General features: G+C 54.8%; 1 protein-coding gene across 2 annotated transcripts; it reads left to right on the plus strand.

Moving 5' to 3' along the window:
- The first annotated feature begins 1,306 nt into the window (after window positions 1–1,306).
- On the plus strand, window positions 1,307–12,839 carry Hook2 (hook microtubule tethering protein 2). Of its 2 annotated transcripts, none has more exons than XM_023720229.1 (22): window positions 1,307–1,485; window positions 1,942–2,027; window positions 2,101–2,173; window positions 3,829–3,879; window positions 3,979–4,111; window positions 4,213–4,280; window positions 4,799–4,861; window positions 5,147–5,227; window positions 5,303–5,463; window positions 5,553–5,693; window positions 7,177–7,378; window positions 8,182–8,292; window positions 8,390–8,477; window positions 8,595–8,664; window positions 9,296–9,433; window positions 9,513–9,600; window positions 9,802–9,836; window positions 11,309–11,391; window positions 11,474–11,574; window positions 11,780–11,890; window positions 12,264–12,335; window positions 12,415–12,839. In XM_023720229.1, the coding sequence occupies exons 1-22, from the start codon at window positions 1,441–1,443 to the stop codon at window positions 12,562–12,564; spliced, it is 2,151 nt and encodes a 716-aa protein (XP_023575997.1). In that variant the 5' UTR covers window positions 1,307–1,440; the 3' UTR covers window positions 12,565–12,839. The 2 variants fall into 2 exon arrangements, with proteins under 2 accessions (XP_023575997.1, XP_023575996.1); XM_023720228.1 differs by having other exon boundaries at window positions 1,308–1,485; window positions 11,471–11,574.
- The last annotated feature ends 549 nt before the right edge of the window (window positions 12,840–13,388 follow it).

A 13,388-nucleotide genomic window follows, 5' to 3' on the forward strand; every position in this document is an offset into this window, starting at 1 on the left:
CACACCCCTAAAGCAGAGCCCACCCCTACCTGGGGTACACCTAATAGCCTCCAATTACGATACAGTACCCCTCCCACCTGCGGGGCAGGGTCTGCTTGCGCTGGGCAGAGGACCCTGGGGTCAAAGGGCAAGAGAAGGGCTTTACCTCTCTCCGCAAAGCCGGGGTCTACCTACAGCCTCTGGTTTCCTCCTCGGCAAAACTGGGAATTAAAACAGCACTTGCCACTGAGATTGTCAGGGCATTCTGTTGCGTATGTATGTATTTATTTATTTATTTTTATTTATTTATTTTGGGGGGGGCAGCTCAGCCCACCAGGGGGCGGGCTGGCTGGCATGTGGTGCTGGGGGATCGAACCGTGGTCCCTGGGTTTTTTGCTAAAGCTTGTTCTAAGTAGGTGCTTTAGACCACTGAGCCATCTCACCAGCCCCTGCGTATGTATTTAAATCGCTTAGCGCAGGGACTATGCACACTAGTCACTCCATAGATGTGGCTTGGCGATGTTACAGTTTGTTCGGTTTTATTTGCTTTTTTTGAGACAGGGTCTCGCTTTGTAGGTCAGGTCGGCCTCGAACTCTCAGCGACACTGCCTCAGCCTCTCGAGTGTGGGATTACAAGGCTAGCGGCACCACGCTTGACGCAACATTGATCGCAACATTGTTAAAATCTTGATGGTCACGCCTCTCTTTTGAGGCCCCTCTATAGCCACTGCGGGTTCTGGGTGAGCCGCGGTCTAGCCAGCAGGGCGCTGTCTATGCGCCCCCTGGTGGGCTGCGGGCCGCAGGAGCTTCTGACGCTGAGAGAACCCGGCTCGCACTGCACCGAGAGGGCACAGAGGCAGCTCGGGGTAGAACAGATCCATGCTGGCAAGGCCTGAGCGACCCTTTCTGACTTCGATTAGGGTCCACATCCATACAATGGGTGGGGCAGGACTCCGAGTCACCTACACCTGCGATGCCTTTTGGAAACCCCCCGCCCCCCTCCAAAGTCCAGGCGATGTTGCGGCTCACGTCTTCCCGCACAGATCCGGGCTTCGATCGCAGGGCAGTTGTCTTCCAACTGCAGGGAAAGGACGTGAACGTGCCTGCCCGCACTTCAGGGCGGGGCAGGTCCTCAGAAGGAACAGGAGGACATTTTCAACTCCAAACAGACGCGGAGCCTAAGGTGGCAGCTTGCGGAAGAGCCTGCCCAGGTGATGGGGGCAGACTGACTCCTAGCGGTGGCGCGGGCGCCAGGCTGTGCCCGGACCCAAGATGGCAGAGCTGGAGACAAGCCGGGAGTCGGGCGGCATCACGTGCGTGGGGCGGGGCCTGGGCGCAGGAGGCGGGGCAGGAGGGGTGGCGCTCTAGGCGGAGCGGGAGGTCGGGGCGGCTGGCGCTCGCTGGTAGCCGACCCGGAGGCGTCCAGGGCTCTTTTGCTGGGATCGAATCCAATCGGGAGCCATGAACGTGGACAAGGCCGAGCTATGCGAGTCTCTGCTCACCTGGGTAGGTCGGGGGCGGGGCTGGGGACAGGTGTGCGCCCGTTCACTCCTCTCGCCCGTGATTCTGGCCCTCCCCCAGTCGGCCCCTCCGTCCTGGACTGGAAGGTGGAAGGGGTCGTGGGCCTGCAGAGCCGTTGGCCTCTGGTCCAGCACCCGCCCTGTCACGTGGCAAGTATGCGTGGACAGGTGAGACCCCGCCCCTTGTGTTTGACTCCTATAGGGTTGGGGGCACAGGTGTGTTGGCCTGGTCACGTGGTGCTATCTTGACCTGGTCGCCCGGGGTTTACTGGGCAGAGGTGAAGGGAGGCCACGCCCCCTCCGAGCCCAGGTGTGCAGAGGCCACGCCCCCACTGCAGAGCTGGCTGCTAATGCAACAGGCCTGTGCCTGCTTGACTAAGAGGTTTTTGCTGATTGGGAAAAGACCAGGCCCTGAATTTCCACCCAACCCTTATCTCCTCAGTTGCGGACCTTCCAAGTTCCAGTCCGCTGTGCCAGTCCCCAAGACCTGAGCAGCGGCCTTGCCATAGCCCAAGTGCTGAACCAGATGTGAGTGGGGCCGATCTGGGGAGAACTTCCCCAAAGGATCCCCCAGCCAGCTGACCGCTTCTTCTCCCCGCAGAGACCCCTCCTGGTTTAACGAAGCATGGCTCCAGGGCATCTCAGAGGATCCAGGTCCCAACTGGAAGCTGAAGGTGACAGGTGGACTCATAACTAAGAGGACACACTAGTGGAAAAAGATCAGGATATCGAGGCAGCTAAAGAGATGAAAAAACACACCTGGCCAGGAACAGAGCTATGACCAGTCACCTGTTTTGTTCTTTAATTCATCTATCAAGCCCCCATTTCTTGGGCACTCAGCAAGACATAACAGAGCAAAACCTGCCTTCATGTGGTTTCCACTCCAGAAATGAGGACAAGCAATACATACATAGGCATAAAACCTAACTTCTAGTGAAGCTGGGCATGGTGGCATGTGCTTGTAATCCCAGCACCCACAAGGCTGAGGCAGGAGGATCACCTTGAGGTTAAGATTAGCCTGGTCTACATATTGAGACCGAGTCTTAAAACAAAACAAAACAAAAACCAGAAAAAATTAACCTCTAGTTGGGCATAGTGGCATATACTTGTAAATCCTAGCTCTCTGGAAGGATCTTGAATTTTAGCCTACCCTAGGCAACTTAGTGACCTTACAAGACCCAGACTCAAAAAACCAAAAACAAACATATAAAAAAAACTGGTGATATAGCTCAGTATGAATGAATCTCTGGGTTCAATCTTCATTATCATGGTTGACAAAAATGAAATTTTGATGGTAACAGATCAATGACCATGAAAAGTAAGACCATGAGAGAGAGTAAACAAGGGAGGTGTTTACTGAGGGTAGGCTGATTTGTGTGTGTTTAGGGGAGAACTTTGGAGAAATGGCATTCCTTGCACCAAGTGCAAGGTCCCTGGATTGGGAATGAGGTGGATGTCACTGAGGAATGATGGAGAGGTCAAGAGTGAGAGCAAGGGGACAAGAAAGGGAGGAGATGAGGTCATCAAGGGCCTGGCAGACGTCGGAGGGCATGTGGATTCTATTTTAAGTGCTGTGGAAAGTCAGGGAAGGATTTCACTAGAGGAAAGATACCACCTGGCATGGCCTTGAAAAAGCTCCCCCTGGCTGTCTGGAGAGGAATAGTGTGGACAAGAGTGGAAGTGGAGAGGCTGGGGTAGAGCTCACTGGAGAGCGATTGCCTAGCATGTACTGGTTCTGGACTCCATCCCCACCACTGAAGAAAAAAAAATTGTAGTACAAGAAGTAGTTGGTGCAGTTGTCCAGGTGAGAGATGACAGTGACTAGAACCATGTGCTGAGAAGCAACTGCATTGTCTTTTTTTTTTTTTTTTTTTGGCGGTACCAGGGATCAAACTCAGGACATTGCACTTGCTAGGCAGGTGCTTATGTCACTGAGCTATATCCCCAGCCATGCATTCTTTTTTTTTTTTTTTTTGAGACAGAGTCTCACCATGTAGTTTGAGCTGGACTTAAACTCACTAAGTAGCCCAGGTTGGCTTCACACTTGCAGAGATTCTCCTGCCTCAGCCTCCCATTTCTGGGATCACAGGCATGTATTGACCCCACACCTCACTAGCAATTGAGTCATGGGATTGCAGAAACAAACATGGTCAGGTGGATACAAAGGACACATGGCTGGATAGGTTACTCCTAGGGGAGGGGACATTCAGAAAGCAGGGCCAAACAAGGTAAGCCAAACAGGGAATGAGAAGAGGGTGGGGCAAGAAGTGGAGGCAGACTGGGAGGTGGAGCCTCTGGGCTTCCATACAGAGAACCTCTGCTTCCCCAGGTCAGCAATCTGGAAAAGATCTTGCAGAGCCTGCTGGTATACTCTCAGGATGTGAGTAACTGTCAGACCGTTGAACAGTTGGGATGAGGAGAAGGGCTTGGGCCTGTGAACCCCAAACATTTTCCCACCCCACTGACTTTCTGTTCTTAGGTCCTGGGGCATCCTGTGTCAGAAAAGCACCTCCCGGATGTAAGCCTGCTTGGCCAGTTCTCAGACCCCTCGGAGCTGGGCAAGCTGCTACAGCTGGTGCTAGGCTGTGCGATTAGTTGTGAGAATAAACAAGGTATGGGGAAGGCCAGAGGCAGAGCTCAGAGGTCCCCAGGTGATGGCTCATTCCTCCCTCAAGCTTCCCCTTGGTCTCAGTCACCCCACCTTGATCCCCAGAGCACATCGAGAGAATCATGACACTGGAGGAGTCAGTTCAACATGTAGTGATGGAAGCCATCCAGGAGGTGAGTGTGGGTGGGTGTGAGACGACAGAGGAGCGTCAGGGAAGGGGATGATTCTGGGGCCTAGAGCAGCGACTGGGCCCAAGCCCTGCCATCTAGTGTCTGCCCCAAAGTTAGCTGGCCAGGCATCTCTGTCTCATGACTGCTAGGTCTGACTCACAAAGCTGCAGGTTTCACACACCTGCCCTCAATGTCAGAGGCGGGGGGGGGGGGGGATGGGGCTGCCTGTGGGCTCAGGTTATTGGCAGAACTGAATCTGGGGTTCTGAAGGTTGGCAGCTTCTTAGGCCAGATTGGAGGAGGCTTGGAGGCTGTCTTTAGAGAGCTTAGCATGGAGCCAGGTGTAGTGACAACACCTGTCATCCCGGCACATGGGAGGCTGAGGCAGGAGGAGTGCCTTCGAGGCCAGCTGGGGCTGTATATAGTGAATTAAAGGACAAGCTGAACTACATAGTGAGACCCTGTCTCAGAAAAGCAAAAAGCAGAGAGCTCAGCTCATTAGAATGCCTCCCCCACCCCCAGCTCATCACCAAAGATACACCTGACTCCCTGTCAGCAGAGACCTATGGCAACTTTGACACACAGGTAAGGATAGAGAACCTTGCAGACGGGTCAGCCCCATAGGTGGGGCTGCATAGGTGAAGGGCTTATCCTAAAGCTATGAACCACCCCTCTCCACAGGGTCCTGGTCTTGCTAGGTCCCCAGGTCTCCTGAATTACCCTCTCCTAGTCTTGGGGAGCTCCAGTCCTCTCTTAGATCGTAAGGGTCCCTTGGCAGGGATCACCTCTGCCCTGAGAGATCCCGGCCTTCCTCCCCTGGTCCTCCTGGCTCCTTGGCCCCCTACCCACTCCCTCTATCTGTCTGCTCAGTCCCGCAGGTACTACTTCTTGAGCGAGGAGGCCGAGGAGCGGGACGAGCTCCAGCAGCACTGTCTGGACCTAGAGCGGCAGGTGGGGAGGCACTCTTGGCACTGGGGTCCACCACACTCCTACCAGGCTCCCATTTACACACCTCCCTGCCTGTAGCTGGTGCTCCTGTCCGAAGAGAAGCAAAGCCTGGCACAGGAGAATGCAGCGCTTCGGGAACGAGCCGGCCAGCCTGAGGCCGAGGGTGCCCCCGCCCTCACAGCCAAGAAGCTGCTGTTGCTCCAGTCCCAGCTGGAACAGCTGCAGGAGGAAAACTTCAGGTATGGCAGCTTGAGAGGGGGCCAGGCAGGCCAGGAGAATAGGGTGGAGGCAACAGCCCCTTCGTGAGCCCCTTTCCTGCCACCCCCAGACTGGAGAGCAGCCGGGAGGATGAACGGCTGCGCTGCGCCGAGCTGGAGCGTGAGGTCACAGAGCTGCAGCAGCGGAACCAGGCACTGACCAGCCTGGCCCAGGAGGCACAGGCACTGAAGGATGAGATGGATGAGCTTCGGTGAGTGGGAGTCCCTGGGAGCCTACCAGGCACCTCCAGCATGGCGAGCGCCCTCGGATTTCACTGTGTCACCCCAAGCCCTTCAATACCAACTGGGTTCTACTGCATTATCTTTCAAACCAGGGATTGAACTCAGACCCTGTGCTTGCCAGGCAAAGTGCTTATTCTACTTAGCCATCTCCCTGGTCCCCATCTACTGCGTTATCCTGACGCCCTTACATTTCTGGACCTCACATCTTGTACTGACGGTGCTCCCAGGGCCCCACAGTGCCCTGTTATGTTATGATTCAGACTCCAAGCACTGTCAACAAACACAGGACCCCCTCTCCAATAACACTGTCCCGACCCACGCACTCCAATCCCCATCATGCCCTGGATCCTATGGTCCCTCCAGAACACTACAGCTGCAGCTCTTTATGGTTCTACTCTGTCTTTTTCTTTTTTGTATTTTTTGGGAAGGGCCTACAGGCTGTTCAGGGTCTCACTACTAGATTGGACTCCTAGTGATCCACCTGTTTACAGGCTCCCAAGTACTGGGATTACAGGTGTGCATCACTACACCCAGTCTCTGTCTCCATCTCAGCACGCCCTGGGGACAGGGCTGGGGTGGGCACAGCAGACCTGGGGATCACCTGCTTGCAGGTGCTTTAATCTGCTGAGCTATTTGGCTGGCCCTCCCATTCTGTCTTCTGTAACCTCAAAGAGCCCCCTGTAATGCTACAGCACCCTAGGAATGCTAAAATATCTAGTGGGTCACTTTCCTCTTGTATGTCTAATAAAGATTGTTAGTGCTTTTTCCTTATAACTTCCCCAAACCTCCAAACTGTCTTTGGGGGATCCTTAGTCCCTTTATGTCATTATATCTCTGTGACACCATCACACTTTTTTTTTTAATGACATCTTTTTTTAAAAAAAAATTTCTTATATATTTTTTTTTTGAAATTAAATTTTTTTTTATTTTTATTTATTTGAGAGAGAGAGAGAGAGAGAGAGAAATGTGGTGTGTGTGTGTGGCCAGCTCAGCCCACCAGGGGGCGGGGCTGGCTGGCATGTGGTGCTGGGGGATTGAACCGCGGTCCCTGATGCTTTGCCAAGCTTGTTCTAAGTAGGTGCCTTAGACCACTGAGCCATCTCTCCAGCCCCTCTTATATTTTATTTATTTATTTTTTTTGTGTGTGTGGCCAGCTCAGCCTACCAGGGGCGGGGCTGGCTGGCATGTGGTGCTGAGGGATTGAACCGTGGTCCCTGTGCTTAGCTTAGCTTGTTCTAAGTAGGTGCTTTAGACCACTGAGCCATCTCACCAGCCCCACCATCACACTTTTGTCCCCCACAAACCTATCCTGAGTTGGGAGTGGTGGTGTACACAGGTCATCCGGCATTCTGGAAGGCTGAAGCAGGAAGATCCCAAGTTTAATACCAGCCGACACCTCTTGCTGCCTCCATCTGACCCCTGACTGTCCCCTGTTGTCTGACTTTTTCTCAGGCAGTCCTCAGATCGCGCAGCGCAGCTGGAAGCGACCCTGAATAGCTGTCGGCGGCGCCTGGGGGAGCTGCGGGAGTTGCGGCGACAGGTGCGGCAGCTGGAGGAGCGCAATGCTGGGCACGCAGAGCGCACGCAGCAGCTGGAGGATGAGCTGCGCAGGGCTGGTTCGCTGCGTGCCCAGCTGGAGGCGCAGCGGAGGCAGGTAAGGCCCAGCTGGAGTAACGGGAACAAGGGGGCCCTCGCCTAGGGACCCCCCACTCAGTCTCGCCCCTGATGGGCCCGAAGCACTGCCCACACACCTGTAGGGCCAGTCCAGCTACTCACCGGCTTCTTGGACAGCTCTTGTTCTTATCTGGAGCCCTGCCCTCAAATGGAGACCACGCCCTTAAACAATGAGCTCTCTTGCTTTGGCCTGCCTCCAGGGACTTCACTGAGCCCCGCCTTCACAGTGTGGGGCAGAACCCTTTAGGCCTGCTACATATGTTTGTTTTTTAATTTTTTAGGGAATGGTCTATAGAGTGTTCAGGGTCTCACTACTAGATCGGGCTCATAGTGAACTGCCTGTTTACAGCCTCCCAAGAGCTGGGATTACAGACCCACACCACCAGTCCCAGTCTCAGTGGGCCCTGGGGGTGGGCCCGGGAATGAACCCCCTGTGAACCTCCTGGGCCTGCTTGCAGGTGCTTTAATCTGCTGAGCTATTGGTCAGCCCTACATATGTTTGTAAACCCCACCTGCCATTAGGCACTGTTTGCTCCAGCCCTTTCCTCTGTCTGCTCCTAAATTGCTGCCCCTCCTTCCATCCCTGTAGTCCTCACCCTCCTTTCTGCAGTCGTCCCAAACTGGGTCTTGCTCTGTAGTACGGGGTGGGCTTAACTCACTCACTATGTATGTGAGGCTAGCTAGCATCACGCTCATGACCATTCTCTCTTGCCTTAGCTTGCACAGTCCTTGGATTAGGGGCGTGTGTCGCCACACCTGACTTCTCACCTCTTTTCTGTACAGGTTCAAGAACTACAGGGCCAACGGCAAGAGGAGGCCATGAAGGCCGAGAAATGGCTATTTGAGTGCCGCAACCTGGAAGAAAAGTACAAGTTAGTGACAAAGGAGAAGGAGGTGAGGTTGCCACCCCACAGCCCAAGCTCCTGCCATTGCCTGGAAACCTTGGGTGGCACAGTCTCACATGGCCTGCATGCCTTCCTTGCCTCTGCAGCGGCTGCTGGCTGAGCGGGACTCTCTCCGGGAGGCCAATGAGGAGCTGCGCTGTGCCCAGCTGCAGCCGAGGGGGCTGACTCAGGCTGGTGAGCTGCAGGACCCCGGGAGGGGGTGTGCTGATCTTGAGGCCCCAGTACTGGGGAAAAGGCCCTGGGGATGGGGCTGCAGGTGCCCAGAGACCTGAAGACCCTCATGTTCTCCAGACTCCTCACTGGATACCACCCCGCCAGGCCTGGAAAACTTAGCAGCAGAGATCCTGCCTGCAGAGCTCAGGTATCCCAGGCATCTGGTGCTTGGTACCAACAAGCTGGCCAGGGCCCCCAACCTCCTCCCGGAGTGCACAGAGACCAGAGCCCTCGTTCTTAGTTTAAGGTTCCAGGTCCTAGCTGGGCTTCTGGGTTCCTCCACTCTCAATCTTGCTCTGACCTGGCCCAGGGCTCTTGACTCTTGCTCGGTGGCTTTGTGGCTGCCGGCTTTGTTCCCCATATGGGAGCAGACATCCTACATCCTAGCCCTGCCTTCTTTGATTTCTTCCCCCAAGGTCCAGCCCTGCACTCAGTGGAGGCCCTGCTAGGTGCAGTCGCTTGTACCCTGCCCAACGAACTCCCCCACACTGTCTGTTCACGTGTTCCCGCTGCCAGCCGGCCGGGTACACCGTTCTAACCCTAGAGTAGTAGCTCCGGTCAGTTCTGGCTCTGCCCCAGAGCCCATAAGAACTCCGCCCCTGGGGCCCATGGCCCCCGCCCACATCACAGATCCCACTCCTGCTCCCAGTCGGGCTGGGCTCTTTCCTCAAGGTCCCACCTGCCCCTAGCCTCACGCTTTCACTGGTTCTCCTGGCCGGGCCACTCTGGGCCCGAGTTGTTCTGCGGTCCCGCCAGGCTCATGCCTCCTGGCCCGGCAGGGAGACGCTCCTGCGGCTCCAGCTGGAGAACAAGCGGCTGTGCCAGCAGGAGGCGGCGGATCGCGAGCGGCAGGCGGAGCTGCAGCGCCACCTGGAGGAGGCTAACCGCGCGCGCCACGGGCTGGAGACGCAGCGGCGGTGAGTGCTGGTGGGTACCTGGTAGGGTCCCGCGGGGCCCGGCCGAGTGCGCGGGCACTGAGCAGCCCGCACTCTGCAGGCTGAACCAGCAGCAGCTGGTGGAGCTGCGGGCCCAGGTGGAGGACCTGCAGAAGGCACTACAGGAGCAGGGAGGCAGGAGCGAGGACGTGAGTGCCAATTTCCCCTGCCCAGCACTCCCCTTGCCCCGTGTAACCCTCCTCTCTCTCTTCCCTGCTGCCCGCTGCCCGCCCCCGTGCAGGCCATCGTGAGTACCTGGGCCCAGGGAGGCACTGTGGCTCCCCTGCTAGCTAGGGGTTCAGCTCTCTGGACCCCTCGGCATCTCCTCCTCCTCCTCCTTCTCTCCCCAGCCTGCCCTGCTGAAGAGGAAGCTGGAGGAACATCTGTAAGTGGCAGGTGGTGGGAGGCTGGGGAAGGTGTGCGGAATATGTCCAGCGACAACACAGACTGTGGTCCAGTCTAAGATGATCTGCCGGGCCTAGGGGAGGAGCTTGGTGTGCATTAGGGCGCTGTGGGGAGCCACGGAGGGATTTCCTTTCAGGTGGTAGGAAATAAAGTGACAGTTGCTTTTGTTTGTTTTTGAGACAAGTTCTCACTAAATTGATTAGTTTTCCAGGGAGGGATGGAACTTGTGATTTTCCTGCCTCAGCCTCCCAGAGTGCTGGGGTTGCAGGTGTGTGCCACCACACCCAGCTAGGTGTTAAGGTTGTTTGGATGGATGGATCTGGAGGGTTTAGTGTAGAAGAGGGATGATGGTGGCTGGACTAATGTGGTCCTCGCTCCACATTGGATGGGGGGAGTGGACAGAGGGCCACTGGCCAGGACCACTGTGACTCTGATGGTGGGGAGAAGGGTAGGGCCAGGGCAGGTCCCTAGGCAGTGTTACTGTGGCTGCTGAGAGCCTTGTAGGCACCACTGGGATGCTGGGACAAAAGAGAAGCCGGAGAGCTGGGAGGGTGGCCTAGTAGTAGAGCACTTGCCTAGGGTGGGAGAAGGCCTGGGTTCCATCCTCAGCAATGGACACAATAAGGAACCAGGTAAACAGGTACACACCTATAGCCCAGATGCTCGGAAGGCTGAGGTAGGAGAATCCCAAATTTGAGGCCATCTTAGGTAATTTAGTGAAAGCCTATCTCAAAATAAAAGTAAAGCTTACGGGGTTGGGGAGATAGTTCAGTGGTCTATCTGCCTGCCTGGCGAGTGCGAAGACCTGGGTTCAGGCCAGCAAGATAGTTCAGCAGACTAAGCACCTGCTTAGGCAAGCACGGGGACCAGGATTTGATCACCAGCACCACATGCCCCGCCGGCCCTGCCCCTGGGCATGCTGAGCCGGCCACCGAGACCAGGAATGGTGGCCCATGCCTGTAAGCCCAGCGCCAAGGAAGCTGAAAACAGGAGAATCACAGAGTTTGAGCTGTGTAGTGAGAACCTGTACCAAATACATTAAAAAAAAAAAAAAAAAAAAAAACAGGTTGGATCTCTGGTAGCACATGCTGTGCTGGCTCTGGAACGAACAGTGTGCCATGGCGACCACTAAAACCGAGCATGGTGGCACACATCTGTAATCCCAGCACTTGAAAGGCTGAGGCAAAAAGATTACTAGGAGTTCAAGGCCAGTCTGGATTACATAGTGAGTCCTTGTTTCAAAAAACAAAGGAAGGGCCAGGGAAATAGCTCAGCACCTGTCTGGAAAGCCTAAGGTTCTGAGTTCGATCCCTGATACAAAAACACACACACACACAAAAAAAAAAAAAAAAAAAAAAAACAAGGAAAGAAACCCTAACAACAAAAATATAAAAGATGAAGCAGACACGCTGGCCGAGGGTCAGCCCTCTACTGTCCCTGGGCTTCATACAGGCAGAAGCTGCATGAGGCAGACTTGGAGCTACAGCGAAAGCGAGAGTACATTGAAGAGCTGGAGCCCCCCACAGATAGCAGCAGTAAGCAGGGCATGTGGCTAGGGTGGGGGGTGGGGCGATCCCAGAGGGCAGCATGACTCTGAGGTCTCCTGTCTCCCAGCGGCCCGGCGCATCGAAGAGCTGCAGGACAGCCTGCAGAAGAAGGATGCGGACCTGCGGGCCATGGAGGAGCGGTACCGCCGCTATGTTGACAAGGCACGCACGGTGAGGACCCGGTCCTGTAGCCGTCCTGCCCCTCACTTCAGTCATCACCTTCTGTCTGTCTTTGCTTGTCACTCTATTGTCATGCCACACGTGTCACAGGCTTCTGTCTTCTCTCTGCCATGGGCCATCATGTTTAATGCATTCCATGTGTCTAAGGGGGCAGTGAATGCAAGGTCACCTTGGCTGCCATCCTCTAAACCCCTAGGTCATACAGACCCTGGAACCCAAGCAGCGGCCACCTACAGGGGTGCCCCCAGAACTCCATACTCTGAGGACACAGCTCCGGGAGCAGGACATCCGTATTCGGCACCTGGAAGTGGGTATCCTGTGTGTGTGTGTGTGTGTGTATGTGTGTGTGTGTGTGTGTGTGTGTTTGGTGTTTTTTTTTTTTTTTTTTTTTTTTTTTTTTTTGGTAGAACTGGGGATTGAACTCAGACCCTTGCACTTGACAGAGAAGTGCTTATTCTACTGAGCCATCTCTCCAGCCCTTGTGTGTTGTTTTTGAGACAAGTTATTGCTATGTAATTCATGCTGGTCTTGAACTCACTGTGTAGCACAGCAGCTGGCCTGGAACTCACAGCAGTCCTCATGCCTCAGCCTCCTGAGCACTGAGCTGAAAGGCATGAGCCACCACTCCTGGCTGGCCCAGCTCACCCAGACCCTTGATTCTTGTCTCCCTGCCCTACCAGATGGATTGTGAGACCAGCCGAAGTCAGCGGGAACAGGAGGAAAAACTGCTCATCAGTGCCTGGTATAATATGGTGAGATCACTGTTGCCATGGAAGAGAACTGGGAATCTCCGGGCTCCCCTGATCTAAGCCGACCATACCCCTCCCCTAGGGCGTAGCCCTGCAGCAGCGAGCTGGCGAAGCGAGGGCGCCTGCACATGCGCAGTCCTTCCTGGCGCAGCAGCGGCTGGCCACCAACGCTCGTCGAAGACCCCTGGGACGTCTGGCGTCCCTGAACCTTCGCTCCACTGACAAGCGCTGAACACCTCAGGACCTGCTGCCCGCCCTGCACACCTGGCAGAACTTCATCTGCCCTTCGGTGGCACCCAGCCTCAGGCCGTGGTCAGCAGAGTGCAGGCTGGAAGCTGTGGTCTCTGTCCTTTACTCTCCCAGATTGGGGGTCCAGGAAGGACAAGTTGCAGGGATACACCTGTTTTGTTTTGTTTTAAGTAATGTGATTTTTATCCTTGATTCTATCCCTGGAAATAATGTGTTGTCTGCTCAGAGCCTGATTTTATATTTGAGAAAATGAATAATAAAGATTTTAAATTTATGTTGGCTAGACTCTGGACACTAAAATGAGGAGAAAAGATGGGACAGGGATTCAGACTATTGTTTAAAAGAAGTTCTGGCACGCATTCTTACTAAAGTGTGAATGAGGGGCTGGTGAGATGGCTCAGTGGTCTAAAGCACCTACTTACAACAAGCTAAGAAAAGCACTGGGACCGCGGTTCAATCCCCCAGCACCACATGCCAGCCAGCCCGCCCCCTGGTGGGCTGAGCTGGCCACACACACACACATACACACACACACACACACACGCACAAATAAAATAAATTTTAAATAAAGCACCTACTTAGAACAAGCTAAGCAAAGCACTGGGACCACGGTTCAATCCCCCAGCACCACATGCCAGCCAGCCCCGCCCCCTGGTGGGCTGAGCTGGCCCCCCCCCACATAAATAAAAAATAAAAAAAATTTAAAAGTGAAAATTAAAAAAAAAGTGTGAATGACTGATACCACCCAGTGAGAGGTGAGGGTGTGTGTGTGTGTGTGTGTGTGTGTGTGTGGTGTGGTTTTTTTTT

Source organism: Octodon degus, unplaced genomic scaffold, assembly GCF_000260255.1.
Source record: "Octodon degus isolate 3935 unplaced genomic scaffold, OctDeg1.0 scaffold00073, whole genome shotgun sequence".
Classification (NCBI taxonomy): Eukaryota; Metazoa; Chordata; class Mammalia; order Rodentia; family Octodontidae; genus Octodon; species Octodon degus.

Coding starts and splice junctions, on each gene's coding strand:
- Hook2 (XM_023720228.1), top strand. CDS start 1,441: ATGAACGTGGACAAGGCCGAGCTATGCGAGTCTCTGCTCACCTGG. Junction 5,464..5,552: donor CTGCAGGAGGAAAACTTCAG/GTATGGCAGCTT, acceptor TGCCACCCCCAG/ACTGGAGAGCAGCCGGGAGG. Junction 11,891..12,263: donor TCCGTATTCGGCACCTGGAA/GTGGGTATCCTG, acceptor CTGCCCTACCAG/ATGGATTGTGAGACCAGCCG.